At 41.3% G+C, this 18,967-nt stretch overlaps 1 protein-coding gene across 2 annotated transcripts; it reads left to right on the forward strand.

The window, feature by feature from the left end:
- The first annotated feature begins 851 nt into the window (after positions 1-851).
- Positions 852-18,622, forward strand: LOC117453578 (synaptopodin). 2 transcript variants are annotated; one of them, XM_034092430.2, is made up of 4 exons: positions 852-950; positions 5,400-6,723; positions 11,664-13,729; positions 15,647-18,622. In XM_034092430.2, the coding sequence occupies exons 2-4, from the start codon at positions 6,561-6,563 to the stop codon at positions 16,856-16,858; spliced, it is 3,441 nt and encodes a 1,146-aa protein (XP_033948321.1). In that variant the 5' UTR covers positions 852-950; positions 5,400-6,560; the 3' UTR covers positions 16,859-18,622. The 2 variants fall into 2 exon arrangements, with proteins under 2 accessions (XP_033948321.1, XP_033948322.1); XM_034092431.2 differs by having other exon boundaries at positions 11,664-13,711.
- The last annotated feature ends 345 nt before the right edge of the window (positions 18,623-18,967 follow it).

Consider the following 18,967-nt stretch of genomic DNA (forward strand, 5'->3'; position numbering starts at 1 on the left):
CAAGAAGAGTAACTGCACCATTAAATAAAGTAAGCTTATCCTATGTCTTAAAGAAGATTAAGATGTTATTCTTCAATCTTGGCAGCCATTCAAGATGGATTTTATTTTCCACCATATGACTCAACTGCAGATCTACTACCCAGTGCCAGTCTTCATCCCGCCTTCAGTATTCAAAAGGATATATTTTCACAAGTTTTTTAAAGCTTCTCTGCAGAAAACTGCAGATACACACACTTAAAGATCGAATGATTTAAACCCTCTGACACTATTACATCGAACCAGATTTTACTGAAATAGTTTTGGACTACGATCTTCTGGAGATCAGGACAGATATCAGCAAGCATTATAATTTCAGGATTAACGTCCCTGCATACAAGCCCAAATGTGTGTACACAAATGTGTGTAATGTAACAAATATGAATGTTACGGTCCAAGGGTCGAGTCTTGAGCAACACATGGCGCGAACTCTCTATTTTATGTTTCAAGTCTCGACTTCTATCATTTCAAAGCAACCATCGACAGCATCAACACACTCTGTGGGTTTAGCAGGAATTCTTTCTCGCATAGTTTTCTCTCTTTATTTGGATTTCTCTGCCCGGTGTGCATGGCGGGAAAAATGGGTCAAGAAAGGAAAAGAAAGGGGTGGGGGGGGGCAAGAGGGGCTCACTGGTCCCTCAACATCCCTGTGTTGAATATGAAAATATATTATAGCATAATGTGTTCAGTATGCAGGCTTGAAGGAAACCATATGGAAAGATCCCAGACAAAGAGCCTTCTGTGTTCCAACTGACCCCCTCCCACCCCCATCCTTCGTCTGCTTCAATTTGGAGAGAGACGGAGAGAGGGAGAGAGAGAGAGGTAAAAGGGGAGGTGTGTGCAGAGTCGTAGGAACTGAAAAGGGGCAGTACACACACTCGATGCCTCACACAGCCAGACCCACCGGAGTACAGGTGAGCAGCATGACTAACACCAACACAAACAAACAGGAAATAGCAGAAAGTCCTGGGATTGTATCTGTCGCTGAGATTGAACCGTGATTGCTGCACACTTTGTCACCTGCAGCCCATTATAATTATCTTTAACGGGGTAAGACACTATCTTTGTTTGGAGAGGGAGAGAAATAGTGCAGTGAACTGAAGCAGAAGAGGAGGGAAACTTTGGTAGTCTTTGTTTGAGTAGATGACAAACATCTGTGGCCGCTGTTTTCCCCTCGGTGCAGGCGTCAGGCTTACAGAAGGGGCTCTGCTGCTACATTAGCACTGTGGTCACTGATACCCCCAACCCATTGTGTTGACTGCATGGAGCCCGCTGTGTCTCCAGGTTATAGACTTGAACTGCACTGTGTAACATTAGATGGTGTATCCAATTAAAGACCTTGCTGGAGCCGCATTGACATACTTATATAAGTAATTGCTTCCTGTTAACACAACAGGCGAGGCCCATTTTCTGCTTTACAGGAGGTCAACTGTAGGTTTTCTTCAGCCATATGTTACTATACATATTTTAACTAATGATACACTTTAGTTAGCTTTGACAGGAGAGGCTTTGAAACTGTAGAAAACTCCTTTTGCAAATGTCGTGCTTTGAAGAGAATAATGATGCTAAAACCACTTCACTAATAATCCATGCAGCATTATTTGCACACATTCACATTTTTTAAAATGCTTGTACTTTCTGCCTTTGATGTCTAATAGCTTTCAGATTGTGACTGATTGTTTTAGAAGGTTCCCCCCTCCTGGCACCGGATCATACACACCTACTCCAAGTATTTTTCTGTGCCTCTTGAAGTTCTCCACCTGTGACTCTGAGAGTAGGATGAGCACCACATGAAGCAGACACTTTATTACAAGGTTTTCCTCTGCCTTATTTATGATAGCATTTACACGATTCATGGAAGGGCAAACAGAGAGAAAGAGATATTTGTGACTTTTATTGGAGTCGCTGATTCCCAGTGTGTGTTAGATGCCACTCACCAACCTGCACAAGCTGTGGCATGTTGAATATCACAGCCTCCTGAGGAATTATGATCCAGGAATGCCAATTTTGGAGCACTACCCAAAATGATTTCTTGGTGCTGCGAGGGCCCTTGAATGGTTCTTTGTCTGAGCGAGAGAGAGAGCAAAAGGCCCAGCTAGGCTTTTAGCTTTTACAGCTGAATGATTTTTCTTGCCAAACTGTAAAGGATCCAGGCAAAAGGAAAGAGATAACAGACACATAGCAGCTCTGCCCCTCAGGCATTCCATCATAAAGGCTTGCCAGCCAATGTCCTGACCAGATGCCTCATAATAAGCTCAGTAACTGATACACCTTTAAATCTTACAGTAGGTAGAATGCACACTTACTGTACCTGACATCCACACATCTCACATACTGCAATGTGCACCCAGAGCAACTGATGATGTACAGATGTCATACCTGAGGTGAACATGCATGCAGTGTTTGAGCTATTAGGTGGCTGACATGATGTCTACAAGTTGGCTATTGATGCAGATGTGTAATAAATGTACAAGACAACGGCCATGAGGGACAAATGAATGATTACAGTTGGTACGGCTGCCAAAGCCATTTTTTTTCTGCGTCATTACTAAGCGAGGTACAGAGCTGTGGGATAGATTTGCTGTCTGAGTATGGATCCATCACATGTTGACGATGTACAGGAATTCTGTGATTACACACTAAATCGGCCTACAGGCCTGACTGTAAATGATATCCAGCTTCCACCCCACACAGGACAACTGTGCGGGGTGGAAGCTGAGCGGGACAGGTGGGCACTTTGAAATACCTTTTGAACTTCAAGATAATTGGAGGGTAGAGAGAAGAGAAGAGATGACATCAGATCTTGGGTATGACTTGTACTGTAGACCTGCAACAAAAGGCTTGTACAGCTGTTCACCAAAAAGTTATCACTCTTTTTGTGTGAGTTGTCATTAAATTAGGATTAATGCAATCAATTCTAGGTTTACATTTGACATGAATAACTGTCTCCTGGATGAATGTCCAATTGTATTACCTCCTACCTATGTGGCATTTCATATCTTGTATACTTCCTGATTTACAGAGACATGAATGACTTTTTTGGGATGTATACGGAAAAAGGTGGGATCCGTTTGATTGGAAATAGAACACTCAAGCTGGATAATAATAAGCTCATTATTAACAATGAATAATAAAACCAAAAAACAGATTGTGGTAGATGAGGATTTTTAAGAGTCCATATGTTGGCCTTTTATATATATTATCTAAAATCTGTTATTTGTCTAGTAGATAATAAATATTTTAAAGACAAGTAATCAAACCACATTTAAATCAACCCGGAACAGCAGTGTAGGACACGCCCTCAACATGTGTTCACCTCTATTACCACGATTACAGAGAATATGAAGTCTTGGAACAAAACTGACTTTGAAAAAAAAGAAATGTAGCAAGATGGGGTGCTAATCTAAAAAGACATTGAGATTCAGATAGAACCAAACACATCTGGAGTAATGAAAGGGCTGTTGTCAGAGTGTCGAAACAATAACCCGCCTTCATCTATTCTCACTTGACACAATCACGCCAGTAAGCGAGAAGAATTTGTGTGTCTTTCTGCAGGGATTGTTTGGGTTGATTGTGTTCAGGGGCCAATGAGCAGTCCTCCTCCACACTGTCATGTCAGAGGGAGAGCGTCTCCACAAAAACACTTTTTCAAGAGATGTCAATCAATCAACAACTTTATTAATCCCGCAAGGGGCAATTGGTTATGAGCAGCAGCTTATGTCATGTACACAGGCAGGAACATACAGGAAGAAAACACACAGATACACCCGGGAGCACAGATGTGGATCATTCCAATTCACACGATAAATAGTTCATAGCATCACAATAATAATAAATAAATAATCAAGTTAAAAGCCTTTCAAGAATTTAAAAGTTTGAATGCAGAAGGGATGAATGATTTTGAAAAGCGATTAGTCTTTAGAGCAGGTAGAGCATATCTACGCCCTGATGGCAACAGACGAAATTCATGTGAAAGAACACGACCTGGAGAGTTCAGAATGCTCTCTGCTTTCCGCAGAATCTGTTGGTTCAGAAGGAATCTAAGTCTCTCTGTTTCATGTAAACAACTTTAGGCTTGCACACCTTCGCATGAGATGAATGTGAGCGTGGTTGCTATGCCTCTGAGGAATTAAAAAATAATGATTATGTCTCTCCTGAGTGTTACAGTGGTGAATCACAACAGAAAACAAATTCAACCGTGAGCTTCTCGCAGAGGCAAGTCTGATCAGGGAAAAGGATGTGTAAACACATCATTATCATCACAAATGTTGTCAGTGGGTATTAGCTTTGAAGAGAGAACACTGTGGATCTAATGAAATGCTCCATCAGATAAGAGGGAAGGGTGCCATAGATGTCAATGTAAGACATTCAAATCCTTGTCTCTTTACTTCATGCTACTAATCTTTAATACACATTTACTTTCTCAGCATTCTGTTACATATCACAGACCCAAAGGCAGGGATAAAGTAAATTTGTTGGCAGGTTTAATGCATACATAAATACATTTCCAAACTTATCGCCTATTTATTCTGACATTCTTTATTACACTGAGTAAATGTGGCGCAAAGTTTTATAATGGTGTCTTTTCATTTCCGTTTCCACATTCTTAACCCACAGAAAATTGCTATCAGAAACAATGCCTGACGTGTTTTGGACGTAATCTCGTCTTTGTTTACATTAGCAAGCCTCGCTAACACTCAGAGCTAACCTGTACTGGAGAGCACATCTGTTTAAAAAGCAGGAAATAAAAAAAATACACACCTTGTGATAAACCTGCAAGAGAAAAAGCATTTGAGCTCCATACTGTTTCAGAAATAATCTTTGATGTGGTTTAGAACAGGATGGCATTTTATCACAGCAGAATTTAACTTTTTCTCCGGTAGAATTCTGATCAGGCATTAGCTCCGCCTCCTCTTCTTTCTTTTTCAAGCTAAGGACCCAAGATCCGCATTTCTCTAACAGGGCTTCAAAAGAGGGGTTTGAGCAGTATGAGCCATGGCTACAATGGGTGATCTGTTTGGTATTTTGAAAAAAAAACTTCACAGACATGTTTTGTATAGGTATGGCCCTACAATATGTGTTTCAAATATAGCATGATAGGTCCACTTTAAGTGAGGTTTTTTGGACTGCTTTCTAGAAACTATCGTTTCAAATCCTGTACAAAGCAGTTGGTTTAAACCTATAATGCCCTTTCACAAACAGCGAGAATGGAAAATGATGTAGGATTATTGTCCAGCTGATTGCCAAACCTGCACATCCTGCACATCTAGCCTTTGTCTTCACAAATTTCACATTTAAATCATAAAGCTGAAGAAAAGTTTGCATAACTTAGTTTTAACCTGCATATTTTTCTTTTTTTGCAGATGGTTTTGCACACAACATGGACATGGAGAGGAATTAGATTAAACACACCAGCCTTTCATCCTTTTGTGTACAGCTGAAGCTTGGTCCACCACCAAAAAAACTGTTTGAATAATCAGAACACAGATGTTTTCTACAAGGAGCCAAATAAACCAACAACAAATCTGAATGGTGGTGCTGCTGACCGCAGAATTACTGTTTTCTTGACAATTTCTTAGTTTTAGTGTGCTGATGCATTTCAGTATTAATCGAAACTACCCTCAGAAGAAATAAGAACCTTCCTTCTCACTTGTGGTTTTGTGAATAAACAAAAGAACAACATTGATTATCCTGCCCTCAGAGGCTGTGTCTGGCTTTCATGTGTAATATATAACACAGAACACCAGAATAGAGCCACTTTAGTTGAATACATTGGAGCTCTGAATACAAACGCGTTTCTGGACTGACCTTTCCTGAATTAAATGTTATTCCTCACCTAACAGCAGGAAGCTGCCATATACACAGTTCCCCTTCACGCCACTGTGGAGTTATGAACTCCAAGATAAAGGGCAGATCCTTTTCTCCGAAAGAAAAATAATCTGCGGGCTGGAGATTGCGATGCAGACGAAAAGCATGTTTTGGTGACCAAAATAGCAGAGGAGGAAGAGCGACGTCTGAGAGAGAGAAAAAAGGACTATTAGGGAGATGCAAATAGAGAAAGTGAACTGTTTCTCAGCCCTCTCTGCCAGATTTTCAACAGAGCACAACAAACTTGAGCAATTTTCGCAGCAGTTGTCCATGGGAACTTATCCAAGGCACATCGGAGTGGACCCTCCTAGGAAGTTCTGTTAGATTGAGAATAATACTTTATGAAGACCAAAGTAAGAGAGCATTTTCATCCAAGTTTCAGCAAACTACAAGAAAACTTTGGGATTATAGCTGAAAAAGGACCGGAAGCAGCCACTTGGAAAGTAGAGCTACTCCTTTCCTTGTCCCTTTTTTCTGTGTTTTCCTCATGTAATGTATTCACTGCCTGCCAGTAAGCACTAAACTTCCATCTTCCAACTGGACCACAGTTTCATCTTATCAGGAGAGGGGATTGAGCTGACTGGAACGAAACTCTCACATACTCCCCTGCCAAAGGCTTTTGTTTTGCTTCCGCTGATAATTTTACCGTGGGTAACATGGAGATGGAAAAGGGACATACGTCTATCCGGAGAGGAGTGAGCTGGAGTCCAGGAGGATTGAGGAAACCTCTCCAGGCAACCCAAAACACTCCTGGGACGGAATGCAATGCATCATGGGAGACAACAGGATTCAACAAAGAACAGATGAGCCGGAAAACAAGTAAGTGTTTGTTTATCTGGCGTTTACCGTCCTTTTCTGGGACGCTCAAGCAGCAGCCAGAATGTGTATTGTTACCAGTGGTGGAAGAAGTACTCAGATCTTTCAATTGGAGTGTAACGATAGTTTTTACAAGTTAAAGTCCTGCATTTAAATCCTTTACCAAGTTAAATTGCATCAGTCAAAATATTTAAACTTCCAAAATAGCATGTAGTCATAATGCAGAATATCTTAATTTAGAATAATTACAATTATACTTCATCACTTAATGTAAAACAGCTGGTAAAGCTAAAGCTTGTGGGGCTATGATAATTACTTTATGAACTACTGGGTAGCTTGTGAATTCACTCCCTGGGGATCAATAAAGTCATCATAAGTTATTCAGCGAATATATTTTGTATTTTTAATCTTAGCTGTGAAAATAAGTAAAGCTGACAAATGGAGTAAAAGTACATACATTTCTAGATGAGGTGTAATGGAGTAAAAGTATAATATTGCATATAATGGAACCACTCAAGTGAAAGTACACTTACTTTAAAATCATACCTAAGTACAGCATTTGAATGTATTTATTTAGTTACTTTCCACTCCTGATTGTTACTTTTTTTACTTCATAGGAAATGTAGTTGTGAACACATTTCCGGTGGTTGTTTGGAGTGCTGCCTTAATGCTACAGTGTGGCTTGAACTGCAATATATCATCATATCAGATAACCTATAACTGAGGGGAGTAGACAGCAAATAGACAATACAGACAGCCCTGCCTCCTCAGTGCAACTTGACACAGTGAAGCTCTCTGTGAAACATCTGTTTCCATGCTGTAAAAATACAGGCAGCCCCAACAGCAATGGAAATGCAATCATGCATCACTGCTAAAGGGCAGTCTGAATATACAACACAGCCACTGAAAATAATGGGCTAACCTGTGGCAAAGCCGTTTGGAAACTGCTTCAGAAACCTCTTTTTACATTCACAGACGGCAAAAAGATTTCACACTCCATAATAACACCAACAACATTTTGTTGGTAAATGGAAAATGGAAAAACAATGAAACAATCCTTATCTGGAAAGGTAATTAACTGGGCTGGAACATATGTCAGAGGCATTATTCAAAGAGTAAAATACATTGTGCATTGAGGAAGTATTACAGAAAGGTCATGGCCATCAGATAACTGTCCCTGATATAGATCTAAGTATAGCCTCTGTACCTTCAAAACTACTCCCTTCACTCATTACTCAATAATTAGTTTCCTCAAAGCGAACACAGATCACCGATAATAACACTAAAGACAGTAATTAGTCGACTACACCTTTGCAGAGACCATTCATAATAACACACAGATGTTACAATACGAGCGGCAGTGCTCAGTCTTTTATTTCCCCCATGGGATCTAGTGGGAGTTTGAGTCACATTCAGCAGGGTAAGATCCCAGGACCCCTGTTAATCCGTGCCTTTCCATACCGCTTCACACATCACCCACGGGGGCTAGTGCTGTCATCCCGCTCACCCCACAGCCATCGCCCGGATAAAGATAACATCCGACGGGGTAATCTAACCTTTGATACACAAATGCAGAGTTGGCCCCCCTGACTTAAATCCTCCCGCTATAGCCGTCTGCTGTCACCCACGCAGGGATGAAGGGATGGGACAGAGGGCAGGGGGGTGAGGTAGGGAAAGTTAGAGGTAGGGAAATGAGATTCTTGCATCAGTGTCGAGGTCTGACTTTTGTCTCTGCTGGAGGACAGGAAATTCCTATCCTGCCCTTGCAGGCTGGAGCTTAGGGCCCAGAGGGTTCAGAAAGGGCAGACCCTCGGTTGGGGAGAGTGCACCATAAACACACACACTAACATGGTGATTTCCAGACAGACACAGAGGGCAGCAAAGGTCACGAGCTGAATCTCTAGAGTCTTAGTGGTCTGACTCTAATCCATAAACTGCACATTCACTGGAGTATCTCTGTTCTCCCCTTCCCCTTCAAAGACTGCAACAAGGGATCACACACTTCCCTGCCATCACAGGACATTAGACGGAGATAAGCCGCTCATTACTTGCCATTGATTGGACAACTCTCCAGAACTGTCAAAACAACATGCAGTCTGTGTGTGCATCAATACTCGAGCTACTAAAGCCCCTGGGCTCTTTTCTCTGAGGCATATGTCTCCGTATTTATAATTAAAGGAAACCCTGGAGGTGGTGGTGCAGATTTGAAAAAGGGAAACAGAGCTGGAGGCTGAATGACAGACAGCACAGCCTCCAGCTAGACCACCTCCCTCCCTGCCTGTCTGCCTGTCTGTGTGCTGGGCTGCGGAGAAAGAGAAATCCGATCCTGTGTCCCGCTACAGAAAGGGGGTGTGAAGCTATCAGACGCAGTTACATTGAAAAAACTCTTGTGGAAGTACAACAAAAAAGCGGAGCTCTGAATTTGAACATAAAAAGGTAAGGGAATAGGCTCTAAATTGGATCCAGCCATGCCATTTAAACTTCCAGTTAACTTTCGGATCTTTATAACCTTGAATTAAAATTTTACTTTTTGGGGGAGAAATATGACATGACTTAGTAGCATCCTGTTGTTTTTGGAACTTGTGTGATTTCCCAATGTTAAAACTTGAAGGTTATTTGTTTTACTTCATAAATGAAAAACTTTTAAACAAAGTCCAAATAACTTTTCAGATTTTCTGTGATCCGTTCATTCAGATCTGTATGCCCTGTAGCTTTAAGAAAATGAATTCATTTCTGTAACATATTTATTTACATTTATTGGTTGTCATTATGATTTTTATTGGTTTACAGTTTATATATTTGCTGGGAATTAAATGACTTAGTGGTTGGTGTCATTTTATCTGATAATAAAAAACGTTTTCTACGCATTTTCATTTAATCGTTTATTTGGCAGGGACAATGCACAGTAATGAACACTTAAAACATTCAAATGTGCCAAGCGTAACAGTGCCAGATTTAGCTTTGAGCTACTTTCCATCCGCAGTCCCTCGCATAAAACATTTAAGAAAATTACATTTTACAAGCATTCTACGCATTACTAACAATTCTGCTGAGAGAAATATGTAAATCATGATGGGATTTGCACCTGTGTGTTACTTGATAACCACTCTGGCACCCACTAGAGGTAACTAGATGTGTACAGCTGGAGCACATTTGATTTCTAGCCTTACTGCTCTGGTTCTGGTATATCCAAGTAGTCTGATTTATCAAATTTAAATAGTTAATAAAAATGTCAAGACCTGTGCTGGTGTTCGCAGCTATATTAATAAATAATATGGTAGGTTCTCTCCGGCAGTCTATAAAGGAAAGCGATGTATGCTCATGTCAACAGGACTGCTTGTTTAAAAGGGTTGTGTGAAAGTGCTTTCATCCCTCTTATATTGTTGTCACCAATATGTGAGTTGGTTGATATATCCCCTTCTAATAGCGTCCCGTTCTTTCTTTCCTCTCTCGCTGTCAGGTTGAGTGATTTATCACAGTTGACACTGACATTGATGTATTTCCAGACATAAGCATCGTCAAGCGGTAAACTTTTTTGCATCTAAATGCACTGTTTATAATCCAGAAGGGCCTATAGTTCCCATTTTATATATTACATTAATGAGATGATAAAGGCATGCTATTGAACTTTAGATAGGTCCTTGTTAAAGGAACTCATGGGTGACCTACAAAGAGTTAATTCAATTACTGCTGAGGGTAGACAGAAAGTCTGTAAAATCAATGACAGATGCATATTATTCCCTTTCACTGGGGGAATGATCATGTTAGTTTTATACTCTGTGCCAGGAAAAAATACATGCAGAATTAGCTCTATATCGGAAAGCTTTAAAAATGTACGCATAATTGTTGTGATTGGCACATGATAAGGTCAAGTAATGTAGCTCCCTGGATACATCACCTTATTAAATAAAGGAGTCATGGCTGTGCGAGTGAGACGTTGTCTTTCACAGGTCAGAGTTACATAAATAACATGAATAATCTACCAGATGTGTCGCCACAAGCAGTTATTCTCCAATAAAATACTCATCAGAGTTTCTTCTTAAAGGTTTTTATTATGTTTAAGGAATATGCAGCTTTGATTTTCCTCTTGTAAACTTAAAGTATGATGTAGTCACTATATTTAAGATGGGAACACTTGATTGTATAGTATGTTTATAGACAGCAGTCGAAATATGTAATTTTTGGAAGCCAATTAAAATAGATCGTCTATTAGGGTTTGAGCTGCAGCACAAATTAACTACAGAGAGAAACCAAAGGCATGTTGGAAGCTCACGCGGGGAGTTTTCTCAGCGGTGGAGGAATGCTCAGGGAGGGACTGCTGCAGACGGCAGAGGAAATAGCTCCGCTGTCTGGAGCTCTTAAGCTCCAAAAACAAATGTCAATTTTAACATAGGTAACAAGGTAATCAGCATAACTGCCGTATCGGTTAAAGACCATGATTGACAACAATTTATTTCGGTACTGTATATACTGTCAAGGTTATATACTGAAAAATGACCCAGATCTTTTATGAACTTAAGTCAACGAGCTTATTAAAATGTTTTTCCTCCTACGTCTGTTAGTTCTTTGTCTCAAGCTCCAGTCTGCTGAGTCAAGTGTCCACAAAGCTCTATTTTTCTCACTGGATTGGTTGTAATCAAAAGCAAAGCAGAATCAGAACCAGATGGTGCAGAAACAATTATGTGGGTTTTTAAAGAGAATATTTAGTCCCTGACTTGTTAAAAATGTGTCCTTGCTGGTTCTCTCTATTTGTACTGTACATAAAAGTGGTTTGGTGAGCTTTAATTAGATGTTGAGGGAGTTGTCTTTGTTTAAGGAGTAGATGTAGCCCATTACTAAGTCGGCCAAAGTTAGGGGTCCCTTTCATCACAAAAAAGACAAAATCCCTTGTTTCTCTCATTAATCAGATTTCCAACTTTCTCTCCCTTTCTCTTTTACTCCAGATCTGACGAGGAGTGCCAGTCTGTCAGAGAAGGAGCTAAAGGAGGCCCGTGTCAGGAGTCAGATCATCGCTGCTCAGCTCACAGTCCCTTCAAACTCCAGCTCCAGAGGTGTGCAGCTTTTCAACCGGCGCAAGCAAAGGGTCAGCGCCTTTACACTCGAAAGCTGTGGAGAGGGGTCAGGGGGTGACGGACCTGAGAATGTGAAGACAGACCCCTCTAGTAACAAAATAACATGGGCAGAGAAGAGCACTGAAGAAAAGGATAGAGACCTGAACTTTAAGAACAGTAAGCCACTCTTGTCACCACCTGGTAGGGCACATTCAGTAGGCGATATCATGGAGGAACCAGCTAAAGATTTCTACAAGGTAGACGAAATGGAAGACAGTGTTATCCAAGAGAGACATTTCCTACCTGTCAAGGAAGAACAGGAGGAAGAGGAAGAGGCAAGAGATAAACTCTCAGTGGAGCTTGAGGACAAAGTCAAGGATGAGATTCCCCCTGGAAGTAATAATACTGATCCGGTTGTGATGAGACAGGCTGAGTGTGAGGCAGAGATAAATGAGGGCTACACAGGGCCAATTCGCCCTGGAAAGCTTCATAATGGCTGCCACAGTACCTCTGGGCCTGAGAGGGTTCTTGTTCCAACAACCAAGCAGACCAACACCATCATCAATCGAACGGCCAGGCCTTTTTTCTCACCATTGACAGTGCAGTCACCAGAGTCCTCCAGCCCTGTCATGGACGTTCCCCCTCCTCCTTCTTACGACACTCCTCCCCTCCCTGTTTACACTGCTCCTCAACCTTCGGCGTTCTCACCACTGCCTCCGCCTCCGTCATATCCCACACCTCCTCTGCCGGCTTTTACAAACCAGCCGCCGCAGAACTTCTACTCCAGTCCACCTCTGATGTCTCCCGTCTTGTCTCCTCCACCCCCCCAGTTCCCTGTGTCTTCTGTCTCTCAGTTCCCACCCATGCCCCATTATGGCCCTCCCAAAGTCCCAAAGCCCTCCACCTTTGTTCCTCAGCCTGCTCAAGAGAGGAAGTCTATGACACCAATCAAAACGGGAATACTTGAGGAGGGTGCTGCTAGAAGAGGGAATAGGAAGTCAATGTTCACCTTCAAAGAGAAGACAGTGGTAGCTCCGAACCCTGAGCTTCTCTCTCTGGTACAGGGGGTGGATGAAAGGAAGAAACATGGACATATATCTGTGCCTGAGCCAGTATCCGAGGAAGAGTTGCTGGCACTGGGTGCTGAGGCCTCCAACTTCCTCGCCAAGGAAGAGGACAGGGCAGAAGAGGAAAGAGCTCCAGAGTGGGCTTCCAGCCTCAAGGCCTCCAGGACCCGTCCCAGGGCAGAGCATGTGCCAGATCATAGCCTCACCAATGTATCAGGAAAGGGGGCTGAGCTGTTCGCAAAGCGACAGTCCAGGATGGAGAAATATGTGATTGAGAAGCAAAATTCGGGACAAATGAGGTCTCCTTCTCCCACTATGTCTCTGCCACCATCTTGGGTGTACCCAGCAAACATGCCTGGCAGGGTGAAAGCCATTGCAAAAGATTCTGACATGGGGGCTCAGCTTTCAGAAAAACTAAAGGCCCAACAAGCTGTCCAGCAAAAACCAAGACAAAAAGCCCCAGAGCCAGAGCCAATCGCAGAGCCTCCGTTAGAAAATGGTTGCTCTAAGTTAGAGATGGACTTGTCAAGGCACCGGCCTTACCAGCTTTCCTCTTCCCTCTTCATCCTCAACCCAGTCAAGGACCCCCTTAGTACCTTACCCAAAGGAGCACCACAGTCCAAGAACCTGATATCAAACCAGCCTTTCTCTAGACAGACTTCCTTACCTCATAACCCTCCTTCTCACTTCCATACCCAGAGTATGTCACCACAGCTGCCCCTCAGCCCCACAAGAAGAGAAGCTGAATATCCACCAAATCCATCTTATGGGCAGCCAAGGATGAGCTCTCCTATGTCGGCCTTCTCTCCAGAGCGAGTGTCCTCTCCACGGTCAGGGGTCCAGGCACCAAGGCCTGTGTTTTCTGCAAAGAAGGCAGGGATTGCACCACAGGTGTGGAGACCCTCTCTCCACTATTTCTAGAAAATGTGTTTACATCTGAAGGATAGTTGGAAAACTGAAACTGAATTTAGTATATAGGGCAGTTTGATGCACTTTTCTGTTTAACTTGTGCCTTCTAGGACTATTTATTGTATTATAGGTAAATAACAGAGCGGAATATTTGATATGTGAAAAGTCACATGTTTCAGTAAGCAATTGATTGTATAAGAAATGATTAATAATAGATGCAATTAGGGCCGTACCGTGCCTGCTTCTTCCAGGATTATCTAAGTGACAACAACTAAATTGTTCACTGAATCTATAATTGTACTTTTCCGCAGTAACAAACACCCAAACAGCAGTAATTACCTGCAGTTACAATTAAAATGTGCCAAGCGCGTCAGCACTAAAATACATACATTTTTTTGTATAATTTCAAATATGATCAGAAACAACCTCACACTTTTTCCACTTTTCTCTCCCAGTCCTGTGGGCACCAGGGTGATGCTGCGTCATAAAGCACTTTAACAGATGGTCTGGCATCTGCTTTATGATCTATGGTTTGCAATTTAATTCTGCTCACTGACATGAAAGTTGCAGGGAGAGAACTCCTTTTATGTCTTTATGTCTTAGGGGTAATTTACTCTGCTTTCCAGCATTTCCTACATAAATATATAGTGTGTACTTTGATTCTTTGATGTTTCAATTCTACAGGCTGCATACTAATTTGTATCAAGGACATATATATTGTTTTCGTGACTTAAAGTTGTAATTCCAGAAGTATTTTCTCACATAACATCATCAATCACTGTTGTTATAGACAACAGGGTTTGTGTTTGTTTCATTTCATAAACTTTGATTCACTGCTCTCTTCTGCTTTTTTCCTGTCTGTAATGATTGATTTCTTTGTGTTAGAGTGAGTCTTTCCTTCTCTGATTAAAACTTTGTGTGACCTCTTTCTCCTTTTCTCAGTTCCTGACTTCACTTACTTCTTTCAACCATTAGTTTGACTGACTACTGTTTGTTATTTCACTTTCCTTTCTTTCTTGCAATCACTGTAAACACTTGAACATGCAAATAAACGTTATGTTTCCGTTTAGCGCAAAGATAATATGCAGCAGGAGACAGATCTATTTTGGAACACAGCATGTGACTTTGAAATCAAAAATATTTATTCCATCTTGCCATTGCAAGATATTTGAATCATAATAATAATTTGAGTATTATGTGTGTTCATGTTAAGATCTGATCCTTGTTGAAGTGGGGGGTGTCTAACATTCAGACACATGGAATAACCTTTTACCTGGGTCTGTTTCTTTCACAGATGCGCTGAACCTTAGTAATGTGATCAGTGACATTCATCTTAAAGACCATACATTTACAGGATACTAAGCCGAGCAGTTCAGTCTATAACACAGTGTTTATATTTTACTTACGGAGTGGAGATTGTTTGCTCTTAATTAGTATGTGCATTAGAAGGAATGCTGTCCTTGCTTCAGTCGAGTAACTTCATATCCCCGTAAAGGTTAACCATCTCAGGAAGGCTAAATGACAGTAACCTGAGAGAGACACTAAAGACTGTGCATGTGTCCTAGCCATGCTTAATGAAGAAGACGAAGGGAGTACACAGAGATAGGCTGGATGCCACTGGGGGTCAGACTTAACATTTACAAAATATTTGACACAAAATGCACCTCGTCGCGAATAGACTTAAGGCCTGTTTCACTGTAACATGTTGGGCTTTTGCAAGTTTAAGCAAAACAAAAAATCTCACCATGGTCAAATCAAAACCTTAGCATTAACATAACGAAGACATTTATTTATTACAAATGATTGTATAACCATTTGTTATTTGCATGTTTGTGTGATGTATTTCTGAATGTATGTCTAAGATAAGTCTAAGATATATCATTTGTCCTGGTCCAACAGACACCAACGGATTCCTCCCCAGTTGAATCCCGCAGCCAGGCTCCAACACCAACCAGGACGCCCAGCCTGACCAGACGTTTCAGCAGCCCAGAGGGCCCGGCACCTGGGACCTGGGCTCCCAGCCTCCAAGCTAACCAGTCCTCCATCGCCATCTCTAGCGGCTCAGTAACTTCCCCTGTATCCTCTACCAGAGGTACCAGATACCAATCCCCTGTGGCCAGTCAGAATATCCAATTGTCCATGGTGACCTCCAGTACAGCACCCAGAACCTCTCAAACATTTCCAGCCACTTCTTCACGCTCTTCTCCTTGGGGTTCAAGATGTCAGTCGCCAATGGTTAGCCAGAATACCCAGTCTTCCAGCAACACCTCTATTCCTGGTTATAGACCATCCCAAACACCTACAACTACTACCCCTTTTTCTCCTCCTTGGGGTTCAAGATGCCAGTCCCCGTTGGTGAACCAGTGTAAACAATCTTCCACTGTATCCTCTACATCCAAACCAACCCCAACATCTACAGCTGCATCACCACGCTCTCCTCCTTTGGGGTCAAGGTGCCAGTCCCCTAAGGTGAGCCAAAAAAGCCATTCTTCTACAATTACCGTTGTTCCTACATCCAGACCAACCCAAATATTGACAGCCACCTCTCCTGTGTCTCCTCCTTGGAGCTCACGTCCCCAGTCTCCTGCACTCTCCCAGACTAGTTTATCCTTCTCCGCCACTAAACCTCTGCACACATTTTCTGCAACCTCTCCTGTTCCCCCACCCAAAGACAGTCGCTGCATGTCCCCCATTGTTGATAACCAAGACTCTAAAGCCAACCACCGCCTCCTGGCCAAGAACATCATCAATGCAGCCAAACGCAAAAACAGCCCCTCCTCTGGAGCACTAAGCGGCCACAGCCTCCCCATCTCCCCACTGGGAAATTCTCACCATGGCTACGACTGTAACAAACCACCCATGAGTCCTTTCCAGTCGCGGGCATTTGGGGCCCAGTCCCCTACCTTCACCAGCCCTCCTCCAACCCCAACACAGAGGATCTGTTCACCTGTGAGGCTCTACAACACTCGCTCCCTCACCGACTCTGATGCCTCTGTTGAGTCTGAAGACTCAGGCCTGCGATCGCCCGGCCTGCACTCCTACAACACCTGTCCCCGTGGCTGGGGCGGCAGCCTGAGAGTGAAGCGAAGCACTGTCTCCACGGACCTTTGAGGGTATTAATGGCAGGCAATCAAAGCATGATTTAGGTTCATAGACATTTTGGGCATTGGGTTAATCAGAAAAAGAGTTTCTGATGGCGCATTATTATACTTTTCCTTTGAAGATAATGGTAAATATTTTATTAAGGTAGTATTAGTACTTGATATGACTCACATTCAAAGTATGTACTGACAAGAACAAGCTTTTTACATAACCCAGTTGCTGTGGCTTGTACGCTTCTTAAATACCAAAAAGACAAAAAATAGAGTAACCAAAGATATTTGAATCCGCTTCAATATGATTCCTTTTACACAAAACATACATTCACACTGTTCTAGTTAAATTGTGTATGATTACATTGTTTTTAATGTTATAAATGAAATATCAATATGTTTGCTGGTGTGACGCAAGTCAAAATGGGAAGAGACTTGAAGAATTGTAAGACATAGAAGGGACACAAGGAGTGAATAATGTATACATATTTAGCTGACAAAAGCACAGTGGTAAGTGGTACAATGCTAATCACATTATCATACAGGGTCACAGTATTCACCATAGTTTATTATCCATTTTAATCAATGGGAAATAACTCATATGCATAATTATCGCAGTGCAATAATCAATTTAACACAGCGAATGTTATGTATGTTATGTTGATTTATGTACTGCATTTTCTAAAATGAATGTAAGCTTTAGAGACAGATTGAGGGGGAATGACGAGGAGATGAAGAGACGAAGAGTTATGTAGAGGTTGGGGCATTTACGCACATGTTCAATCAAGCACCTGATTCAGGACAAAGAAATATTCCAAAGACTTATTCCCCTATGTAAAACCATTGATGATGAACAATTCAATAAACAATATTAGCTGTCAAAATGCAAATGTAATGGCATATTGATTGTAATAGTCGCATTGGAGATTGATGGTTGTTGATATCTGTCATGAGGAACCTTTGAACATGTTCTGTGCCTGTGCTTATTGTACAAAGTGCCTGTTTGGATGAGAAAATGCGTATGTCAGAAAAGGTATAACAAATGTTGTTAAAAAAGGTTAGAAGAATGTTGTATGTTGTGAAATAATAATCTAAGTGTTTGTGAGAAAATTATAAGAGGAATGGATTGTATTTTAAATACATACATATCTGAAATGTACATTCTCTTTTACTTCTAAAGTTTCTTTTTATACTTGATTTGCACTTCTGTTCATTCAATTTCAATGGCTCAATTGGCATTATGAAAACATGATTTTCTTAAACAAACAGGTGTCATTCACAACTGAAATAGCAAATATATTTTATTTTGTGAAAATGAAAATATTCCTGCACAAAAATATATGTTGACAAGATGGTAACATTTAGCTGTAAACCTGACTGCTGCCTTCAAACCACATCTGGCTTTTTGTTTACACCATTCGCACATTGCCCAATCCCATACCATCACACACACAACAGATCAGTCTTCACTCTCTGACGTGAAGGCCAAAAGCATCAGCACATTTATTAATATTTACTTCTGTGTGTGTGTTTTTAAGTGGCAGGGACACCTGCTTCACATTGACCTGGCTCCTTCAGCAGGATTAAGCCTATTACTGTCATGGATAGGTTTCAACTTGGGTCACCTTTGGACAAACCAAACACCGCCGGCATCCTCAGACACAGAGTAAATAATCACAACATGTTTTTTCTTTAAATGTAGCTCATATTTCTTTCATTTTATAACAGTATGATGTCTGAAAATAAATGCAAATAAAAAGTGATGACACATTAATTCAAATAATGTATACTTTGTCTTTTGTGTGATTATTATACTTACCCTAAACAGAAAATAAAACAATATGTTGATCATCCATGAAATAATTTAATATAAAACACTTTATTTAATGAGTTACTTTTAGTGTACACTTGAAGTAAGGTTAAACTGTGACAAATGTAGGTCTACAGTAATCCTGTACAGCACCAACTAAACAGAGATTCATATTTAATCTGATCCTTACATTACCCCTTAATGCACTTCAACAGCATCTCCATTACAATTGTAGTTGATAAAGTATATTTTATTGTGGTTTAATAGTTTGATTGATATGTTTTAAATTGCCTATTTTCAGTCCCAAAAAAAGTGATT

This window comes from Pseudochaenichthys georgianus, chromosome 10, assembly GCF_902827115.2.
Source record: "Pseudochaenichthys georgianus chromosome 10, fPseGeo1.2, whole genome shotgun sequence".
NCBI classification, from domain to species: Eukaryota; Metazoa; Chordata; class Actinopteri; order Perciformes; family Channichthyidae; genus Pseudochaenichthys; species Pseudochaenichthys georgianus.

What these genes read in the sequence shown, in the direction of transcription:
- LOC117453578 (XM_034092430.2), top strand. Translation starts at nt 6,561, where the DNA reads ATGGAGATGGAAAAGGGACATACGTCTATCCGGAGAGGAGTGAGCTGG. An exon ending in ACAGATGAGCCGGAAAACAA is followed by an intron (nt 6,724 to 11,663) that starts GTAAGTGTTTGT and finishes CTTTTACTCCAG; the next exon opens with ATCTGACGAGGAGTGCCAGT. An exon ending in AGGCAGGGATTGCACCACAG is followed by an intron (nt 13,730 to 15,646) that starts GTGTGGAGACCC and finishes CTGGTCCAACAG; the next exon opens with ACACCAACGGATTCCTCCCC.